This window comes from Primulina huaijiensis, chromosome 11 (genome assembly GCF_012295235.1).
Source record: "Primulina huaijiensis isolate GDHJ02 chromosome 11, ASM1229523v2, whole genome shotgun sequence".
Taxonomy (NCBI): domain Eukaryota; kingdom Viridiplantae; phylum Streptophyta; class Magnoliopsida; order Lamiales; family Gesneriaceae; genus Primulina; species Primulina huaijiensis.
In genome coordinates, this window is record NC_133316.1 from 21008571 (window position 1) to 21031694 (window position 23124).

Below are 23124 nucleotides of genomic sequence, written 5' to 3' on the forward strand. Positions count from 1 at the left end.
CACTTATAGACCCTTGCTTCCATTTACCANTTTATATTCTCATTATATAAATTAGTAGAAATTCAAATTGTGGGAAAATGTGTCATCTTTATTCGTAATTATGAAATAAATGTCCATTACCTCGTTTTAGTTTATGTAATCCCAGTCAAAGCTTCGTCACTAATTTAACATTTTCAATATAACTCGCGGGAACAACAATTATAATTTAGGGAAAATTGCAATTTTAGTTCGGTAAGTTGATCTGTTTAGAATTTTAGTTATGTAATTTATCAAAATTGATTTTCGTCCAGTAACTTGTATTTTTTTGCTTTGGTCTTTTTTGTCCGAAACATCTAAATCCACTATATGTTGTTTATTTGACAACAATACTCTCCTACATAGTTTATGTGACAAGAATAAATTTTGTATTACCATAAAAACAAAAATAGAGATAAACGAAAAACTTTTTTTCTCACATTTGAAATATTAGGGGTCGTTTTGTTTTCTTTTTTTCGATTAGATGAATTTTATCGTGAATAATATAAACTTTATTCTCGTCACATGTGTCACTACGATAGAATCAATGTCAAATAAATCATATTTAATTGATGTGGTTTGCACGCATAAAAATATTATTTCGATTTTTGGCCACCCGATTCTAAACTCCTGGTTACGCCTACCTCCGAGAAGCGACGAGATACACCACTAATTCGGTTGCAAATCATGGGTTTTGTGTGATGGATTACTGCATTACTTCTCTGTCATGCAAAAGGCCAAAACTTTTATTTCAACCACGAAAAGTAGAAAAAAACACAACATATGCAAAGCTTTCAGAACCCATGCTAGAATAAAAGCTAATCTTGTTGATTTGGGGGGGGGGGGGGGGGGGGGGGGGGTGTAGGTAGACAAAAAATAGTATGTAAACTGAGAAATTCACACAGCCAAATTTCCAGCCCTTGTATAAAAAACATGTTTTTAGTTAATACAAGTCGCTGCTCCCGAAGAATCTCTCTTCCAGTAGTTGTGGATAAAAACATTGTGGCAACTTGAACACTTCACTATTTGCATAAAAGCAACCACCCCATCCATCATCTACATGAGTAAACCTAGGAACTTACTATTCTATGTAAAATACATTTGGGGAGGCTATGAGATACTAAACGAGGAGAATAACTCCGTCAAAAAATGGAGGATATACATTATATTTAACTGGAGATGAGCATTTGCTAAGTCTAAGTATGTATGAGCATTTGAAGGCTCAGAAGCCATAGCCTTTGTTATTGCAAAAATTCGAAGGCTGGATTTCCAACAAGTTCCACAGCAGGCTTTACGCCTCTGAAATTTGAATCTTGGAGACACTTGCTAATATCATCAACTGAGAAGGGGATGCTGCAAAAACAAAGAGATAATTGATTTGGGCATTTTATTTTTTCCGTTTTTAACAGAGCTTTTCCTATTTACCTTGAATTGTCATCCAACAAGAAGCAGTTGCTATCAGCTTCATTAGACTCCTCTGTCATCTGTATCTTCATACTGGATATTACCTGGTGCGGATTAACGAAAAGTGGGAAAACACTTGTTGAAGTAATCAGAGCAATCAAAGTTTAAATCATGGTCAACCACGATTAGATTAAATGAAAAAAGAAAACAAAGTACGAGAAGAATAAGGATGAATGAAACTTACATCTGGCGATACACTACGTGTGTTATAGTTTTCATCCAGATAAAGCGTACAGATTCTATAAAGCTGTTGGATGCTTAGTATCTGCAAAAAGATAATACCGAATAAACTTCTCACACAAGTGTAGATTTCACATTTAGAAAAATATAGAAGGGAAGCGTGACGGAGGAAACGGATAAAAGAAAACAAAAACAACAGACTGATAACAGATACAAAATAAAGACAATGAAAGAGAAAGGAACTCAAACTTCGAGACAGACTTACAGGGCATAGATCAGTTGTGAGATCGTCACAAGTTATTCTAGATTTTTGGTGTATGACCTGAGCATGAATTTAGATGCTTAGTCCAACCGTTCTTGAGAAAATATGTTTCGGTATGTGAGGACATTGCAACTATGTTAAGTCATTTGACGAGGAGATAAAGTCAGCGGCCAAAGGACAAGAGATCGTACCAGAAACCCCACAGCCTGTCGTACATGTTTTAATTCATCCCATGATGATCCTGCATACTGTAACATGACAGCCTAATTATGCAATCTAAAGATGAATGCATAACTATTCAAGTGATTTTTAGAAAGAAAGTCTAGCAATGAAACTTTTATACTGGTATTTTAAGCTACACAGTGATATAAACCATATGAAATATTTAACGTTGGATCACATGGTCTCATGTGGTACATGTTAATCCACGGGAATCCCGTGTAGACTCCATTTGATCCAAAAGCAAAAATGGCCCCAAACTATCAGGCACGTCACATAAGGATATTATAGCACGCGACTCGAACTAATCAGCAATGAAAGTAAGGCCTAAATGCCAGTCAAACAGTCAAAGTCTTACCTCTTCTTGTGCATGTCCGCACCAAAGTTCTAGCTCAGCTAAGCCTGCTTTTACATATTCCCCATTGCTAAATGAGCAGCACTCCCTGCGGAGGAGAAGGCTGCAGAAACAAGTGAAGAAAACTACAAGAGTAAACCCAGTGGCATATACAACAGAACCCTATGAGGAAAGGAATAAGAACTACCTATTAAAAAGCTGCACATTTATATAAGAAAAAATTTGGGAGAAGATTTTCTGGGCTAGTACTGGGGGAACCTGAAACAACAAGTTCCATAAGATAAACAGGGGACATCTCACAACAATTTATAGCCATGCCTACTTACAAAGTTCTCTTTCAGTGTACTCAGAAGACTATTTAGGCTCTCAATGACGCTTTGCCAATGACTTATTCGAGAACTGCTGTTGAATGACCGATTAGAAGATCGAAAAGAGTTTCCTCTTGATGTTCTGGATGCCTGAATGTGTTCCGTTGAAATTTGGAAAACCGATCATGAGCACACGCAAAGAGAAATTGTACCAAATAAAATTTCTTATCAAGCAGACCGAGGTCATGAAAAAAATAAGTAAATGAGCAAATGATCCTAGACGAATATTCTTGATAGATTTCCAAAAATGACTTCACTTTCTGAATCAAACAGCATTTTCAAATTGATTTCTATTTTCTCAAAGACAAGAAGCAAGTTTGTCGTAAAGGTGAACATGTTTTCATTTCCTTGTGGATAATAAGATATATTTATCTAAACATGGAAGGAGGTTTAATAAAAAAATAAATATACAAGTAAAAGCTCCAACGCAGCAATGTTATTGTCCAATTTGACGCCTTAACATTAACAGTCTCTTATTCAATCAGCGTCTTAAAACAAAGTTTATCATCCAAAACTTCGGAAAATGTAAGAGGGGAAGTTAGAGATTCATATGTGTGAGACAAAGGTAGCTAAAATAAAACATCTCACCCATGTTCCACAAGCAAGGGCGTATGAAACATAAAAGGTAAATACAAAGGAGATATAATCTGCAGAAAGTAATCCCCAAAGGTAAACAATTCACAAGAATCCCAAAGATGAAGATGCTTCAACCTGGATGCACAAAGAAATGAGAGAAGACAATTCTTTCTTCATATTGTCTCGAATGATTCCATAGATCTTTTCAACATAAGCAGTCAACTGCTGCTTGAAAAGCAAAGCTGGATACTTGGCCTCAACTTGGGACACCCCATCAAGTCCACCTATCGAAAGGTTGGCAGACGAAGGAGACGACCGAAAACCCTGAAATGTTACCAAATCATCCCTGCTAGCCTTTTCGTGCGTAACCATATCTTGGTAAGAAAATCTTTAAAACAGATATCTTTCTTCAACAATTTCTGGAAAGGGATATTCAATTATAATGCTGAAGATCTTTATACCTGGGCCATCCTACCAAAAAATGATGTAGGCTGGGGTGATTTTCTTGGAGTCGAACTTGTAGCTTTTAGTGTTTGCTGAAGTAAAAAAAGTAGTGTAGACGTGTTGGAAAGCCAGTAAGCCATATGATCGTTGTTTGCCTGGTCCTGAATCAAGATATAAAACAACCAATATTCACTAGGTTAGAAGTAAAACAACATGATGTTGACCTACTTCAATCCAGAATAACAAGGCACTTAAATAAATTGTTGAAAGCAGGACATTGTCGAGACATTTTAGCATCCATTTTGTTAATGTTGCTTTCTGGTTCATAAGATATAGATGGAGAATGCATGACAACGTAAATACAAATCAGCATCTTTAGAAACACCAGCCCCACTTCTGTTTATGATTACATTTTTATAGCATCTATCAATCCCAAAGAAAGGTTAAACACGTGCTTTAGAAATCATATATTTACTATTTTATCAAGTAAAAAGAGAAAAAAATAAATTAATGTAATGAATCGCGGAAGTACAAGATCGTTTAATATCACTCAGACTCAGTGTTTGATTCAAAACCCAGCTGATGTCTGGACAAAAATATTCCAACCTCAACCCGTTGAAAAAACTCGGCTATTCACAATACATTATTACCGTTTCTCTCTAATTTTTCTACCAATTCTGGTACTGTTACACTTTTCTCATAAAACCATTACATTCCATTTCTTCCAATATATCACATCAACTTCAAAAATAATATCCAAACACCATTTCAAAATGATTTGCATAATTATTCTCAAATATTTTTAGTTGAAAGCCCAAGTAAATGCCCTATATGCCTTTCTTCATCAAATTTTCAAATCTGAAATAAAATCATGGAATACAGAATGCTTAGAGAGCAGTCAAAAATTGAATAACAAATTAGCCATCAATGGTGGAGATTGCAGTTATAAAAAGCATAAGGAATCGATAATATGTCCGGATAGCATACCTCAATTGCAGAACCAACATACTGAATGAGTCGATCAAATACACTAGTTCTTTCAGCTTCAAAGGATTTCCAGTGGATAAGACATTTGTAAATTGTAAAAGCAGCAACTGGTTTTCCTTCACTGAACCCAAGATTTTCTGTGGTGCACCTGAAGAGAGCATCTGCATTTTCCTGGGAAAACTTTTCACAAATTATTAATCAACTTGTCCAAATGTCCTCAAGTGAACCAGATATTCCAATCATTGACAAGGGAGGACAAAATTACCTAAGACTACTGACATAAAACATTTTAAAACAAATGCTCGCAAAATAAACTGGTGTCACTCGAATGCAAGAACTATATCCTGGGAAACCTATGTAGCACGGACACCTTAAAAAAAATCTGAAGTATTGGACACGGATACGACATGCGTCGGATAGGGCAAAATCCGCGTCGTTTACTTTTTTAGGGTTGACCAGTCGGACACAACGATGACATGCAGCGGACACGTTTCGGCAAAAAAAAAAAATTGTAGATCTGAAGATGTTCGTTGTATATATTTACAGAAATATATATTCACTGATCTTAAACATAAATATATATTCACTGATCTTAAACCTGCTAGATGGAAATTTTTTAATATAGACATGAAACCCACACTGGCTTCATAGTCTTAATACAAGTTCAAGCAGCTTTAAGATCAAAATAGACATACCTAAATTCATATTCCGAGTTTTAGAACTTAAAAGTGCATGGCGAATTAAGTCTAAGCTCTAAAAAACTTTTCTTTTCGAAGCACGGATGAAAATGCTTTACCTAGAACATCACATATATCCCCCAAATTTTTGCAAACCAGGAGGTTATGCTTCTTTGCATGCTCACTCGTTTCAAGTTGAGCATGCACTAAAGCAGGTTAAAAGAGAAAACAGGAACAAAAATAAGATAGCTAACACATGAACATACACGTTGAATTTCGTTGTTGGATCTCCTTGTCTTATTGTCAGATTCACTCCCAAATTTCTTTGTGGGTGTTGGACTTTGAGGTTCCTGTATCAAATTCTAGCCATGATAGTTGATGTAACATTATCTTCTATCCAACAAAATGTACAAACAAGAGGTGCTATTTGTAGAGTTAACTTACATGTATACCGTTCTCCACAGGCTGCAAAATGAAGGCATAAAGATGAGAACCAACCTATAGTAAATTCAAAAGCACGAGAGAGATGTTCAATGGCTACTAACCTGAATTGTTTGAACCAAACGTCCAGAAATTTTCCCAGTCGGAGAATTTGTCAAAGCTTGCTCTCGTAGAATATGGTCTTCAATTTCTATATCTGAAAGCTTCTCTTCTAGCCTATATAATTTTTAAGCAATGGCTATCATCAGTCTGGGTCTATAAAAGTGAAGGAAATGAATCTGGGTCAGGGGCATTCAGAAACTAATTTAAAAAATGGCAATAAATGCCAAAAAAAGAAAACGAGAGGCTACCAAAGTAACAACCTTTGCATTGCAGTTTTTAACTGGATAATCTTTGACTCTGCCTCCAAATTTTGCCTTAGTCGTTCCTCACTGATCTTGCTAGTTTCCTCAAACCTTTTCTCCGTTTCATCTATCTTGTTTTCCAGTGAAATAACTAAAGACTGCATAAACAATTTACAGTATTCAATTATCCATAAGAAGTTGCAAAAACAATGCCGCTGAGGAATAATAAACCTGATCTCATGAATTCACCTTCAGCTTCTCATTTTCAGCAGTTAACTTATTAACCAGTGCATGATCAAACACAGGGACCTCTTGTAGAACAGGAATAGGCCCAGCCACCATCTTTGCCGCTTCCAGTTCCTTGATATAAAATTCTTTAGTTTCTAGAAACTGCGACTTCATTTCCTCTAAAGCAGATTGGAATTTTACAGTTTCCTGATTTTTGGCTTCCTCAATGTCAGCCTAAAAAGAACAGATTCAAAATCTCGGGTCATGAGATAAAAGATTGTCTTGCTCTCTCATGGTCATATCTCGTAAAGAAAAAGATGCACCAGCAAAACCAAAATTCCACTACAAGAATATATGAAATTTCAAATGTAATATAAAACAAAACCATTACCCTCATTCGTCTCTCCAACTGCAATCTCCAAGTTAATTCTTCAACTTCCTTTTCTAGTTTGCTTTTGGCTTCTTGAAGTGCACCTGTTTCTTTTGCAGCCTGACACAGACCAAGAAAAACATATTTGTTAAGAAAAAAAAGAGAAAAATTAATATCATATTATGGCACAACAGACACTAAATGTTGCTTCAAGCAGGGAGCTATAAACCAAACCATGAATCTTTACAACAGAAAGTAAAGATAACGAAACTAATTAATGACCCTTTTATCTAGAAGTTCAATACGAAATTTATTTGATAGAGCTTTTGAATGCTCCACAAAAGTATGTAAACAAATCGAACAGATTTTTAAAATCTTAGAGCTTGCTCAAAAAAAGTTTAAAATCATGTTCCATGTTTTTTTGAACTTGAGCTTGCTCGAATTATAATGGGTTTGTAATTTTCTTTTCTCAACAAACTTTTAGCATTATTTATTTCTAAGCCTTTGTGTCCTCGTCCCTGTTAGGGCAATAGATTTACTACTTCAGTGGTGATATTCTTTCAATGAAGCAAAGCATGTGAAACTCTATTTCATCAATAGAATAAGAGGGAATTTAAACTCATGACTTCCCTGTAGATCGGATTTCAATAAAACATAATCCAAGCTTAAGCAATTAGGGGAAGGAGATATTACTGGTTCATGTCAATAACACCCATAATGAAGGAGTCACACCTAAACAAATCCATTTAGGTCACGGTTGGTTCGAACGATGAGATTATTAAAAAAGATAGATAAGGAGATGTAATATATGATGATAAAATAGTACAATGTTTGGTATGAATTATTTCACATTATGCCTAATACGGAATGCCCACAATTACGAAACCCTAAAAGAATGTCCGGCTTGTTTTAGGGTAAGGCAAAGGGCATTTATGGATTATTTAACATTAAAATGGGTGCATTTTAAAAATGGATTGTTAGTACCGGGGTAGGTGGATTGAGTTTCCCATTTTTAATATCACTTAATCATCATGAATATGGTTGATACAATGGGTTTAATAGAAAACTTAACACAAAAGTGTTTCACCCCAAAACCATCTCACAATCCCACCTAACCCCCTACCAAACAAAGCCTTAAGATACAATATGGTGCGAAGGATGACAAGTTAGATTATCGCACATCTTTGTTTCATTCAACGTTTGGCTCAATTTTTACAACGATTAGAATTATACATCAATTTGTTATTCATATATATTGATTTATTATCCATATATTATATAATATCCATCGACCTATCCCACAAACCGTTCGGTGAATTTCTTTTGAACACATCAATTGCGCTATCCTCAAAATTTTCTACCCTTTGGCTCAAATTGAAATTCAAATAGAGCAAATCAAAGTTAAGCTACTAATGGAAACTAAGTCTGAATAAGATATTTCTGTATTTAGTGTCTCTTTTAATTAACAATTTCATGCCAAAGTCAAAATAAATTCATCATTTGTAAAATTTGAACATTAATCAAAACTAACTAACAAGTGCACATTATTAACAATTGTTGTGAACGTACGGCAATTTGCATAAGATAAGCAGCAAACTTGAGTATGACATCCAACAAATTTTGTAAGTCGATATCATCAGAGAAAAGTCTCACCAATTTAAGCTTGCGCAGTTCTCTACGAGCAATTCTTGCTCTCCAGGCACATTGAGTAGCAATTGTTGCAATCTTCAACCTTATGTATCGACGGCGACCCAAGCAACCTCGCCAGTGACTCTGGAACAAATGACATCACAGTGGGACCACTAATTAGCAAACGTGTTTAGACCATACAATGAACAATTATTTCTGGTACAAAAAAAAAAATTAGACTGATAAATAAACAGAAGTTAATTTTTAGAAACTATATCATTTCAAGTTTACGGTACCTATACTTTTAATATTCCGAAAATTAATAAAAGCGGGGTATTTTTCATAGTTTTATATATGAAGAATATATCAAACGTACTTCTCCCAAATTCCCTGTTTTTTCATGAACTTCCATTAAGTCAGAGGCAGTTGCAAAAAGCTCTCAACTCTAATTTTTATTTTCTAGCTAAAAATTCTCAATCATTATATCTAAATCAATAGATCAGAGTATAAGAAAAGTAGTGAAGGGAATGGGTCAATGGGTCCAGGTAGACCTACCCTTATTATTTATTTTAAGTTCAGTGGAATTAATGCTAGAAAAAATTCGCACTTCTCTAATTTCTAAATTTTATCTTCTCCCCATGCTTGAACTATTTTGTTTAATTTTTGGTAAATTAGAGATGTCAAAAAAATTGAAATTGTTTGACGGGTTTGACGGGTTTGACCAGTTAACTTTGTACAAGGGTTGGGGTGGGTATGGGCTTGAATTTGAATCGGTTGTGTTGGGTATGGTCTTCCAAATTTTAAATGGGTTGGTTCTCGGGACCCGACCCACTCCCTAAAGAAAAGCTAGAGTAAATCAGTAAAATAAGAAATTGTGGTTATGCAGATCCTTATAACCGAGGAAAGGATCCATGTATCAATTGCAACTTGTTTCTGCAAGAATGTCACCTGGATGGTTGTAGCAGCACTAGTGTTCTTTCTAAGTCGAAGCTCATCACGAGCAACCATCGTTCGCATTCCCACTTGAATAAGAACAGCGGAGGAGAACAACAGTTGATAAGATTTTCTTGCCATAAACATGCGTATGGCTTTCTGGATCATCAAAGATGCAGTTTCTCTCCTCCTAAGATCATAAAATGTGCGTGCAACTTGTCCTGATAGCTCAAAGAAAATAATACACAGACCTGAGGAACTAGTATTACTTAAATTTAAGCTATTGACTTAGTAAAAACAAAAAAACCATCAGACACCAACAAATACCTCTACACAGAGCCTGAATTTGTACCGCTGCATTGCACAATGAGATGAAGTTCTTACGGGCCAAATATGAAAGGACTTTCCTCTGTATAATGCACGCTGATCTTCCAAGGACCTTACTCCGGAGAGAATCTATTTCTGCCATCTGACCAGCTCGGAGAAACACTTTTGTTTTTCCAATCTGTGAAATGAGATGTAATCAGCAAAGCTTCGCTCGCCTTTGAGATATGTTATGGAAACATAATACACTTCTAAACAAAATTGGTGTTTCAAGTCCTATGGGGCAGTAGCAGAGAGGCAGAACTCGAGTTATTTTAATATTCTGCAAGCATAAACCACATAGTGGACCAAGCCGTCACCATGCAACCAGACTTTGACAAGTTGCTACCTAAATGAGTTTGTTAGGGAAAGTGTTATTTCCTCTGAGCATGTGCAATGATCACTCTATATGCCCATAAAACAATGCAAAAGCCTGAGTATATACATGCAATCTCATATGCCTTATGCAGCAATACATATATTACCTGATAACCTTGTAGGCCAACCTTCTCCAGAAGTATTCGACACGCTGTGACCTCATCATAACTATCAAAAGCAAAAGGAGCTTTCAAAAATTCAGGATGAAAGTCAACATCATTTAATCCAAGAACCTTACTGGAAAACATCATTTACGAAAATTTGCTCATGTTTGGTCTCATTTCTGGAGCTTTCAAGACTACGTTTTCTGAAACTTTTACTTTGGAATGAAATGAATATTCAGTTTGGTTTTTTAATAAAATATTTTTTTAAGATAAATGTCACGCCATATAGAGATAAGTTGGGTTATTTATTTTTCTAAAAGTTTGAGGTATTTTAGAATTAATAGGTATAGTTTACTGGATTAGGATATAACATAAAAGTTGAATAGTTTTTGAGAGTTATCAAAAGTTAAATTAGAAATAATGACGACAGAAAAGATGAAAAATGTAATGACAATGTAATTTAAGAAACCAATTCAAAATGGTGTGAAACTTTGTTCCTTTTATTTCTGGAAAGCAAAGATATGGTTCTCAAAAGGAAACATAACATAGCCTAGGAGACTTGAGAAATCCAAAGTGTGGGATAGAAAGAATTGCGCCTTAACAGAAGTGAGGGATAACTCAAAGATGCAGCCTATGCAGATATAAGTAAAACCATGGATGACAGGTTGAATTAAAATCAATCAATAACTTAAATCAGACCATCCTGACAATAAAATCTCAGAAACCCAATCCCAAAAGGAGAAAAATAGAGTGAGCTCAGGAGATGACAGTGAAATAGATCCATCTCTCAGACAATGCCGAGCAACTTACATTTAGGGATTTGAGCAAGAATTTAAAAAAAAACAAACAGTCAATTGTCCTGAAACCTGAACTGATCATGCTATAACAGGAAACATAACAAAAATGCACGAGTGCAAGTAAAGACTTTGAGATGCATGCATACGATTTGATCTGAGAATTTCCACCCATCCATGTTATCATCCTATTTACAGGATTAACACAGTACTTGAAAGAAAAACTTATATAATTGTGTGTTGAATGTAAATGTATTCCACACACAATATGAATAAGACACTTATTAATAAAAAAAGCAGCAGCAATGGTTTGCTAAAAATACCTTTCATTTGATACAGAAGGCTCAAGGATTTTAAAGCGATCTAAAAATTCATCAAAAGCTTTTCGAGTGGGATATCCAGCACAACTAATCCTGATTGCCTCCATCACTCCCTGAAAACAGTTTACTGATTTTAGAATGCTTGAAACAGAGAAATCGAGCAGAGGAAAATATGATGATTGTCGGTGACAAAGATGCCTGTGCCGACTGTCATTGACTAATTGTTATGCTGCTGAAAAGCACCAGTATGCGAAATACTAAAACTCACCCCACAACGAAGTTGCTGTAGTACATTAGAATTTTCAAATATAGAAGGCTTCAGAAGATTATTAGGCTTCACACAGCGAATGTAATGTGGCTCTGTCGAGCTAAGCGTCTCAAGCAAAGCTTGCAGTTGTTGCTGTATAATACATGTGATAGTGTTGAAAATGGAAACAAGTAAAAATAATTACTATTCCACGCTTAAAACATAGATAAATGAACCTTAAATCGAGAACCAATCGATGAGAACTTTGATGATTTGGAAGAATCCTCGGGTAACGGTGGGAATAGACCAGAAACAAATGAACAATTTGAAGCACCAAGAAGCGACTGATGCTCCGCAATGACATAATCTTTGTTCTTATCCAAAAACAATTCTGTCTGATAAGTGACCTGAAATCAGTGCATACGCCATGAACCATGTATCTAAGTAGCAACTGGTTTTTGGCAAAATACTCTGAACTCACTGATTGGTACATACATCACCGGCATAATGACAAATGGTGAAGTCAGTTCGCGACAACTTAGGCTTGATAAAGCGCTTATGATCTTTAAATGACTGATACAGCTTTTCGGCAAAAGTCTCATGCGTGGATTTCGGAAACATACTAAAAGATATGAGGAACTGTGAGAATTTTATGCATCAATGCTATTTTCATGGCTTCTTATTCCATTAATAAGTTAAAATAGGGTATACATACCAAGCCTCATCAATAAGAGCAATAATGCCACCAGGTTTCTGAAACAGTACAAAATGAATTAGAAATTTATTCATAAGTACATTTATGATCAACCACGGACCACCGTTCACATATAGTAATATGTATATACGGACACATACACACACACACACACAGAGGGAGAGAGGGAGGAAGGGAGATGCACAATTAAATTATTTATTCTTTTTGAAGTGACAGCCCCAGAACTTAAGAAATGTGCAAGTCTTCTATGGTTTCCCAGTACACTCGTAGAATAGATCACTGGCAAACTAGGTAAGGCAGGAGTAAGGATGAGGCAAGCATAAGTGAGCATCAAACAACGATATACATTGCAGCCAACTTTATACTGTGATAAGAAAGTCAAACTCGAGACAGATGATAAGCAAGACAATCATAAATTTGGTAAGAAACCATCTAGCATCAAATGCTCAAACCTTTTCAATGAGATCAAGAATATCTTGATTATCAACAAACTCTATGTAACTCCAATCAATTTCTTCTTTTGTATACTCTTCTTGTTCCATCTTGAAAACATGCTATACAAAAAATATGTTCAGCTACACACCTCATTTCTGTTTAAATTTATCATTGAAGAGAATAATTTAACAAATAATGAGAAAAAAAATAGACCGCATAACATCATATGCACACCTGATTAAAATGTTGCTGTAGTTTCTCATTTGTCAAATTGATACAAAATTGCTCAAAACTGCAAAAACGTGTTAATAATAAGAAATTAGCGTTAAAAAACATAGCAATGAAAATGAAGTAAATGAGGCCCACAAGCCACTAACAGATAATAACAGGGTGTTATGCGGTCTAGACGATGTAAACGATGAAAATCAAGCATACCAGTTAAGCACCTGTTTGTCTTGAAACTCTCAAATCCATAAATATCTAGCACCCCAATTAAGAATTTTGAATCAGGATCCTGACCAATGGAATTGTTTATCTTGTTCACGAGCCTGACAAAGAAAGCAACTACCTCTGAGTAAAGCATATTCGATAATCAAGATTTTATCCAAAGTTACACATTTACTTGACCAACCAATCAAACAATCTTGAGTAGAGAATCTTCGCTAAAGCATCCCTACTGACAGCCGCAGCATCTGGATCAAGGCTTTTCGTTATAGCTTCATCACGAGTAACAATGACACGTTTGCACAAAGAGTCTTCAAGAGACTTCTCATTACACCTGTACAAGAACTGTTAAATGAACAGCTTTTCGGTTCCCCGTAAATTATCAGCAATATCAGGAATGTATAGTGATATGCACGCATTAAGAAGATTCTTACATTAAAAGTTCAGCTGCAGTTTTCAAATGAAATCGAGACTGATTGTTCTTTGGTAGGGAAGCATCACTCTCGCTATCCTTGGCAAACTCAATATTACCCAAGTGAAGAATCGCTGCCACAACTTGGAAAATTGCATCCTGCAAAGAGAAACCTTAGGGAAATTTTGAAGTGGTCAATACAAAGGCAGACAGCATCAAAATATTTATACCTGCTCATCAGAACTAATGCCAACAACATCCATGGCCCTCCTAGCAGAGAGATAGTCTTTTGAATCGTCAATTCCATCCAATTCATAACAATTTGATTGGTTCAAATAATGAAACATCCTAGGATTTCCCAATTTGAACTTTTCAATATCCTATTAGAAAGTGTAAGAAAGCATGAGAAATTGGATGTCAAAGAATGTAATTCAAGCAAAAGTTACCAAATTTATTAGAAACGATAAATATTAAAAATTACAATTGATAACTAATAATTTTCTTGAAGTTCTAGATGCATGACAAAAGAAATGAACTCCAGATTCAAGAAGCAGATATGGCATTCCCTCAATCCCACAATGGGATATAAGTATATATATCATCCCATATTTGCAGACTTTCTTGCCAGTAAAGGTGAGTAGAAAAAGAATATCAACTGTAGTGTACAGCTTAGAAGATGGGCCTAAACGATAAAAGAAACTCAACTGCTACAAACACTACTCTAAATTCACTAGAGAAAAAATGTTTCCCATAACAAAGACGGAAGTTTAAAATCCCAAAGATCAGATTACAAAGCAGGAGAGAATAGCCAAGGGGTGGTCATTGTTTTAATAGTTATTAAAAGTTCATACAGTGCGCATCTAGGCTCAACGCACAATCGTTGCTCATCGACACACTCTAAGGTAAAGTCCTTCCATAAAGTGCGTGCCTCATCCATAAAGTCCAAGTTTTGATGCACTCTAAAGAATCAAGTCACCCTTCAAATGCACCTCTTATGTCGGGATAATAAATCCACAGATGAAATGCAATCGATATAAAGGTCGTTTGTTTCGATTTATAGACTATTGAGTAATATTTTATTTTTAATATTTTGTAAATTATATTAGGTCACGTGTGATGAACTTTGCTTATATTCTTGCAAATCATCCTTTAGATCGCCCACTTAAATAAAGTGCACGCATCGCCTTGCGCATGGACCCCCAGTGATACCTATGAGACTTAGAGCACGCATCGTCTCGCAAATCAGATGAATGGTTTCAGCCATGCACCGTATTCGGAAGTGTAGCATTGGGAGAAAATAAGAAAAGATCAACAAGAAGGTTCCCTGACTGTCTGCAGGAAGCAATGAGCCTTCTGTAATTACTGTCAACATATCAAACTAATAAATCAAAAGTTTGGTCCTTCGAAAATCTGGTTAGAACTTAGAAGCATTTTTGCATAATTTGAAAGATGTTTGCGTTATTTGAAAAGGTCATGTTGTGCTAATTGTATGCCCTTTGTTTCGACAAGTTTCTATAGCCTCCGTGACGCTAAATATTAAGTTGAGCTGGTACCTGATAAGAATGAAAAACAATTAATCCACATAAACTCTACATTACCTCAGCTGGTGCAGCACAAAGCATATAAAAACAGTGATAGTTCCTTTCAGGATCGGATACTTGGCAAACACGTGATCTTTCCAACAAATAAGTTCTGATTGCAGCACCAGAAATCCTACCGCTATCATTAAACTGAATCTCCACAAATTTTCCAAAGCGGCTGAAATTAAAACGTAGCAAACCTGTTTTAAAAATACATCCTAACCACAACTCAAAAGGCATTTGAAACAAAAGATGGCCGACCTTGAATTGTTGTTTCTTACAGTCTTTGCATTACCAAAGGCTTCCAGAACAGGATTTGACTGCAAAAATGGAGAGAGGTTCACGAGGAAAGGAAAAACATGACAGATGTAATATAATGAAAACTTTTCTTTTTTTTTTTGGAGGGGCAGACCTCAAGTACTTTCTGTTCCACAGTCCGCCCCTCAGCTGCAGCTCTACCTCCCATATGTGCAAAATAACTCATTAGCATCTTAGTGCTTTCAGTTTTACCAGCTCCGCTTTCTCCACTAACCAAAATCGATTGGCTTATGCCCTCATTAATCATTTTCCTGGATTTAAAAGAAAACTTGCTTAAAAGAACCGTCCAAAAGATCAGGTGCTTAAACATACATCTAGAAGAATGTAAAATTTTGCCTGTAAGCAGCATCTGCAATGGCAAAAGGGTGAGGACTCAGCTCTCCAAGAGCCATTCCTTTGTATTGCTCCATCATATGATTACTGTACAGGTGAGTTAATCGTTGGAAAGGGTTCACAGCAATCAATATGTTGCCCGTAAAGGTCTGAAAAAACCACCTACCATTCAGCTTCATAAAATTGAAACGAACGAATTTGCGAAATATTAACAGTAAAAACAAATTTTTGGTTAAAGAAAGTTGAGACGTATCTAGAAGAACATCATATCACATCATCAGTATCAGATACTAAGCTTCTGAGCTAGTGTCACAAAAATGACATGAAAAATACATGTGACGACAATATATTTTGCAAATTAAAGTGGTGCTCCGTAAAAGAAAACAGAAGTGTATCATAGGAATAAGAAATAATACTAAAACAAAACCACTGGAGAGTAGTAGTTTAATCCTATGGTCAGGAACAGACAGAAAAATATAATCCTCTAAAATTACTCACATATATTTCATTCATATCATATCGGCTTCTCAAATTCTGTAGAACACCAGGCTCATGCAGATAAGCGAGTTTTGTCATATCATCCACACCACAAGGAGGAGCCTCTTGATCTTTTGGATATACGTTCATTACATTGGCTACAGCCTACAAATAAAGATGAATAAAATATTCATCAGCACGAAATAAGAAAGCAGTCACCATAAAGTAAATATTAAATTAAAGCAAAATACGAGCGTTAGCAGGAACAGAAATAATAACATTTTCAACAAAGAGAAGGTAGCGCAAGAGATACTTACTATCTTCCCTGATGTACAGGTAACTTTAATTTCTTGGCCATTAACTTCTGCAACTTCCCCTTCAATCCAAGCTAACTCGGGATCCCCCACCCATACATGAGATCCCACCGCTATACTGGCTGAAACAGCCTGAAAGGCAAAGGGAGTTGTGATTTTGTGAATACCCATAAAAGAGCTGTCTAAACGGTATAATGTACAGCCATACTGATACAGGTTACTGTCTATCTTATAACTGCATCTGGCTGCAATAATGCAGTCTGCGACAGAGAGGTTGGATATAGATACCCAAACACTTCATAGCCAAGAACATACATCTAGAAGCAGTTAAACAAGCCTCCAGCAATATAACAAACTTGGATACCAAATATAAGGAAAAGGAAACATCTGCCATAATAAAACATAAACTTTTCAAACCCTTAAAAAGTTTTACTCGCAACATAAACTTTGAAAGTTTTTATTATCATTTCGCAATAAGCTGGTCACACTTCAAATCTCAAAATTGATCCCAATATCTGCACACTTGCACATAACAAAAAAATTCAACATTAAATTGACTCGAACAGATCAAATTTGCCAAGTCTTCATAATTATAAACACACAACATAGATTTCAATTTAAAAGAAGCCGAGCATCTGGAAACATAATGTTAGTTCGCAGATGTTATTGAATAGTGCGTGCACTTCTAATCACATGATTCCCTTCATATTGTTTTTCTTTATTTAATCATAGCCGCCGGTGCTAAAGAAAGATATCGCTATAAACTCCTTATAAATTTTATACCGAACGCAAAAGATATCTCTATAAACTCCTTCCAAATTTTACACCGAACGACTTTCAAATTTTTCAAAAACCACCAAGCTATATTACTACTCAGTACTTGAAATCTTGAACCGTTAAAATCTACAAAGCCGTCAAAATTCAAAATTTTGATCAATCCACCATTCGCGCTTGTCGTAATGCAACCGATATAGAGTCCAGCACTGTAAGCTCAAAATCTTCTCACGGATTAAAAGAGAACCCCGGTAATACTTCAGAAGAACAAAAACCGAAGGACTGAACACAAACAAAGAATCCCACAAAATTAGATCCGGGAGAACTGTTAAGTAGGAAATAAAATAAAACTATACGCTTAAACGCGACATCTAAATTTCAACACTGAACAAACCATTTAAAAAAATCCAACGGATAAAACTCAAAAGGATGAACCCAAATGCATACCATGTCCGAGGTAAGAAGAGGTCAAACCCCGCTATAGTTTTCTTCAAATTACCAGTCCCAGAAAACCCATGAAAAACCCATCCCCTTAAATGTCAGGTATCATCAACCATAATATTTCTCCCGTAGTCAATGCATACACAATGTTTCTCCCCCAAAATATAGAATTTTGCCTTCCACTACCTATTTACTCCTCTGAATATACCAAGAACTGCTGCAATATGGAAAAAATAATTCAGAATCACATGGATATCGTCACGGGAGATGTAACATATATCTCTCCTTTGTATATGTAAATGTATATACAAAAGAGGGAACGGAGGAAATCAAAATCCCTCTTCTGAAATGAGTTTTCCTTTCCCAGATAGTGATTTCCTCTGGGATACGTTAATATTCTCCTTTGACTTTGCTCGCTTCTGTATCGGTTTCTTGTTTGTTTGGGAAAAAAACGTCAAATCGCGTAGCAACCAGCAGAATGCATAAATGCTGATGTGGGCACCGGTGGACTTTTATGCCCCTACTAATTAGTGTATTTACAAATGTGAAAGTAAGTTATATTTAATTTGTCCTGCATTATTAATTATTTAATGAGTCCTATACAAGCGTTGCGTTCACGTCTGATCGATTTTTTTATAATTATTTTTGTTAAAAAATTAAAATTGAAAAGTTTAAAATAAAATTTAAATTTACCTTGTGAGAGAAATATTTTTTTGTGAGAGAAATATGAATTTTAATTTTTTAAAAACTTATGTATTTATAGATTAAAATTTGAATGTTATCCAACGTTCAAAAACCAACGTTCTTAGTTGATCAGAGAAAAGAACGTTGTGCAGATTCCATTCAATTGTCCATTTATATTTCACATAATAATTAAATATAATTAAATAAATAATAAAAAATTGAAAAAAAATAAAAAGAAACACACCTGCACCTTGTACATATTCCATTCAATTGTCCATTTATATTTCACATAATAATTAAATAAATAATAAAAAATGAAAAATAAAAATAAAAATAAACACACCTGCAGCGAGATGACGCTCACGCGTCTCAAGCCAGCGTTAAACTCACACTGGCTTGAAGAAATTAAAAAAAATTTGCAATTGTTGTGGCACACAAATCAATGGTGTGCAGTGGTGAATATTTAGATGGAAATGATATTTAGATGACATGGCTTAAATTATATATATCATTGTGGATGTCCTTCCAACGAATAAAATATGTGTCCTGCCTGCAAGGCGGGTTCTTTTTTATTGACCTGGGAAATTGCCTAGGTCATGAACATATAGAGCATAGATGAAGAAACAATAAATTTTTAAAAAAATAAAAATAAAAGAAACAATCAATTTCACTAATAAAACACATGAAAATTAAACAAACACACACACACAGATCGATGAAAAAAGTGGGTTTGGAGGAGACATTTTCTCTGTATTAATCGGAACTACATGACTGAGTTTCAATTTACCAAAATCTTATGTTTTTTGANAAAAATAATATATATTTAAAACTTATTTATTAAAATATTACAGATTCTAAAAGTTTGTGAAAATATTACAATCCGGACTTTCAAGTCCCGGATTCTAATTTTTAAAAAAAGAAAAAAATTGTGACATCACGGATTCTTTTGAATCCGTGACAAATTGTCCCGGTCAGAATCCGGGACAGACTGTCCCAGATTCTGAATCCGGGACAGCGTGTCACGGATTTGCATATCCGTGACACAATTTCATGCCTATAAATTGCACCGAGTATTTATCGAATTCTTCACATCCTTCGGCTTAAGTGTTCGCAGTTTTTTTTTTATATTATAAAAATTCAGTTATTTCATTCTTTTATAAATTGCGTTCGAAGAATTCTGTTAGTATCAGAATTTGTGAGAATTATGTCGAGTCTAAGTCGAATCTCTGTTTTTTCTTTCTACATTTAAGTTTTTTTTTGTATATTATTTCTGATAATGTTTGTAATTTATTACAAATGTTAAATTTCGGTAGCTGATATAATCACAAATTCCGTAATATCAGATTTGAAAAGGTAATTTTTATAATTTCTTAAATTTGTAATTGTATTATTTTATGTTGTATTACTGTAATTATAATTTTTCGGTTGCGTTATACTATTTTTATAATTTTGTTTTTTTTAATATTAATATGATATTATTTTTGTAATTTTGGTCACAAATTGTGATTAAATATATGTACGGCCAATGTCTTTGTAATATATTTTTATGTGAAATAAATTATAAATTTGTGATTATGATTGAATAAAATTCTTTGATTCATGAATTTTACGTACTATTCAAAATATTTTTTAAAAAATTTAAGATATTACTGGAGAATTTTAGGTTTTATGAAAATTCTCGTCATTACAAATGAAAAATTGTATTGCAGATGTTGTGTTTTATAAGTTTATTTTTTAAAAAATAATATAAAAATTCTCTTAATTAACATAAAGTATATAATAATAATAATAATAATAATAATAATAATAATAAAAAATTAAGTTTTCATGAGTACTAGAAATAGTACGTAAAAATAATAAATAAAAATAATAATAAAAATATAAATTTATCTTGTAAGTAAATTAAGTTTTAAGTTAACATAAAAATAATAATAAAAATTCTCCTGAATTTTCAATGATATATTTTGAATTAATTTACTTAAAAATCTTTTATTTTTTTGTAAATAAATTAAGTTTTAAGTTAACATAAATTTTATATTTAGTAAAACAATTTTGAAAAATATAAATTTATCTTGTAAATTTTTCATTTGTTTTTTTATTATGTTTATTTTTCTTTTTAATTTACTTATACTCTTAATTGTTTAAATTTTTAATTTGAAAATTTAATATATTTGAAAATTTTATTTACACATGTTTAAAACTCTTTATTTTAATATAAGACATAACAATTTTTTTATTATTATAAAAACAAAAATTTGTGTTAAGCCATCATCGAGGGAGAGACAACGTGGGATAATAATAATAACAATATTGGGATGAACCTACATTCCAATTACAACACAATAGTGTTCGTCGACAAAGGAGGCAGGCTGGCAGAGATCGCACGACACGCATAAGAAACGAGATGGATCAGTCATCATCGAGGGAGATACAACGTGGGAGGTAAAAGATGTACAATAACGTATTGTACATTATTTTTTAACCATAACATATGAATTTATTAATTTAATTACAAAATTGTGTATTAATTAAAATTTTGTATGTATTTATAATTCTTGTTCATTGCAGGTAGGGTGCATGTGAGAAGATCGAGTTATGGTGCCAAATATTTATGTCTGTGACGTAGATTTTACAATTTAGTATTGTATTGTTATGACAATTCAGTGTTTTCTCTTCGCTTCGTTTTTTTTATGGTAGTTATAATTTTTAGAATCCGTAACTATGTTTTCTTTATAAATTACGTCGATAGTATGATTATTAGAATTTCTAATTTGATTTGAAGGAATTCTGTAGAATATCAAAATTTTAGAGATTTACGTCGAGTCTCGGTAATTCAGAAGTTGATTTGGGAGAATTGTGTTGAGTATCAGAGTTTGGGAGAATTGCGCCGAGTCTTAGTCGAATCTCTATTATTTATTTTTATATTGATTTTTATTTTTTGTATTATATTTCTGATAATTTTTGTAATTTATTGCAGATATTAAACATCGTTCGCTGATTCATTTACAAATTCCGTACAACCACATTTGAAAAGGTAATTTCAATAAGTTTTTATATTTTAGTTGTATTATTTACGTTTTATTAATGTAATTCTAATTTTTTCGGTTGTATTTTAATATTATGTATAATTTTGTTATATTTGTTATTTTTATTATTATTTGATTTTAAAATTACTAATACGAAGATTAATAATAAATTTAAAGTATAATAAATCACAATCAATAAATTCTAAAATTTTAAAAAGTCAATAATACAAAAATTGTATATGAATGTTTAAAAAATATGTTGCAGCAACTACTTGTAATTAAAATAAAAATAAAAAAATTGAAAAATATACAACAATACGATGTAAGTAATTGTGTATATCTAAATAAATAGTTAATGTCGATGGTAACGATGCCCTCCAGTGCCACACGGTGGTCTTCTGATTACTCTACGTCCACGACCTAACATCTGTTCATCATCTCCATGCGTACTTGTTTGGGCTGCAGATGTACTGGTATCGGCAATGTTCCCACCAACCTCATACCCTTCTGTATCAGAATATTGTTCAAATTGTATGGGCGACGTGTTAAATGTAGGGCGACTCTCACTCATACCCGGTCGAAAGTCACTTTGTAAAAATTGCGTAAAACTACCAGCAAATGGAGTGTAGTAACCAGCGTCATACGATGGAAAGCTTGAAACCACTGGCGGAGTAGTGTATGCCATATTTGAAGAGGATGGTCCGGGTTCAAACTCATTTCCTGTCCACATCGGTGGATATTGCACATGAGCTGGGCGTGTCTGTGACATAGATGCATACGTTATGTAACATATATTTAATACAGTAAATTATATTTACGTACATATGTAGATAAATTGAACATGTCTTACGATAAATTGTCGGTAGTTTGCATCAACAGGATGGTAGCCCATGATGTTTGGAGGTACCACTGGCGGCGAGAGCACTATTTGTGAAATGCGATGATACCAACCAATATAGTCCACTGTGATGGCGGGTGAACCAGGTATGACATAATCCCCACCAATCACAAAATTATATCTATCATTCCACATTTCTACAAAATCTTTGTGATATGTCGTCCAATCACAGTTGTTCCGGCCTTGTCGCGTCAGTTTATGGAAATTGTCGAAGTTATTAGCATGTGGCGGAATACCCTGACGCATTCCAAACTGTCGGAGACACCGCTCTTGTCTATGCATCTCAACTATATGAAAATTGATCAATGCGCATGCCGACCGACATAGATGAATTCTATTTCCATCAAGAATTCTGCCAACCTCCGGGGATTCAATATCATAAACTGTCCATAGAAACTGAAGCAAATAAAATGAAAAAAAGATTATCAAGTCGATAATATACAATTCAGACTGAATTTGTAAAAAATTTCAAACTCTAAACAACTAATTTATTGATCTACCTGCCCTTCTACCATCCTGTCAAGCATATATCTCATTATACGGACAGAATGATGGGCCGTATGTGTCCAAGAGAA

The 23124-nt window shown here is 34.1% G+C and overlaps 2 protein-coding genes across 21 annotated transcripts; both read right to left on the reverse strand.

Annotated features, from left to right (window-relative positions):
• Positions 1-892: 892 nt before the first annotated feature.
• Positions 893-18417, reverse strand: LOC140988061 (myosin-6-like). 20 transcript variants are annotated; one of them, XM_073456933.1, is made up of 40 exons: positions 17948-18416; positions 17669-17782; positions 16730-16858; positions 16434-16577; positions 15939-16084; positions 15697-15853; positions 15546-15604; positions 15303-15462; positions 13935-14084; positions 13727-13863; positions 13480-13626; positions 13295-13396; positions 13083-13140; positions 12866-12967; positions 12414-12451; positions 12194-12320; positions 11935-12105; positions 11720-11851; positions 11455-11564; positions 10341-10401; positions 9820-9997; positions 9508-9713; positions 8584-8703; positions 6952-7050; positions 6582-6794; positions 6351-6490; positions 6093-6204; positions 5992-6012; positions 5814-5909; positions 4871-5050; positions 3901-4044; positions 3575-3763; positions 2822-2953; positions 2683-2753; positions 2499-2598; positions 2113-2169; positions 1925-1981; positions 1664-1744; positions 1441-1523; positions 893-1368 (listed from the first exon to the last, which is right to left on the reverse strand). In XM_073456933.1, the coding sequence occupies exons 2-40, from the start codon at positions 17669-17671 to the stop codon at positions 1257-1259; spliced, it is 4524 nt and encodes a 1507-aa protein (XP_073313034.1). In that variant the 5' UTR covers positions 17672-17782; positions 17948-18416; the 3' UTR covers positions 893-1256. The 20 variants fall into 20 exon arrangements, 16 of the variants coding, with proteins under 16 accessions (XP_073313034.1, XP_073313038.1, XP_073313037.1 ...); XM_073456937.1 differs by lacking the exon at positions 17669-17782 and having other exon boundaries at positions 6582-6737; XM_073456936.1 differs by lacking the exon at positions 17669-17782 and having other exon boundaries at positions 4871-5041; positions 5814-5897.
• A 3478-nt stretch (positions 18418-21895) lies between these two features.
• On the reverse strand, positions 21896-23099 carry LOC140988862 (uncharacterized). The gene is made up of 3 exons (XM_073457937.1): positions 23050-23099; positions 22502-22945; positions 21896-22411 (listed from the first exon to the last, which is right to left on the reverse strand). Exons 1-3 carry the CDS (start codon positions 23083-23085, stop codon positions 22004-22006), a joined length of 888 nt encoding a protein of 295 aa, XP_073314038.1. The 5' UTR covers positions 23086-23099; the 3' UTR covers positions 21896-22003.
• Between the last annotated feature and the right edge of the window lie 25 nt (positions 23100-23124).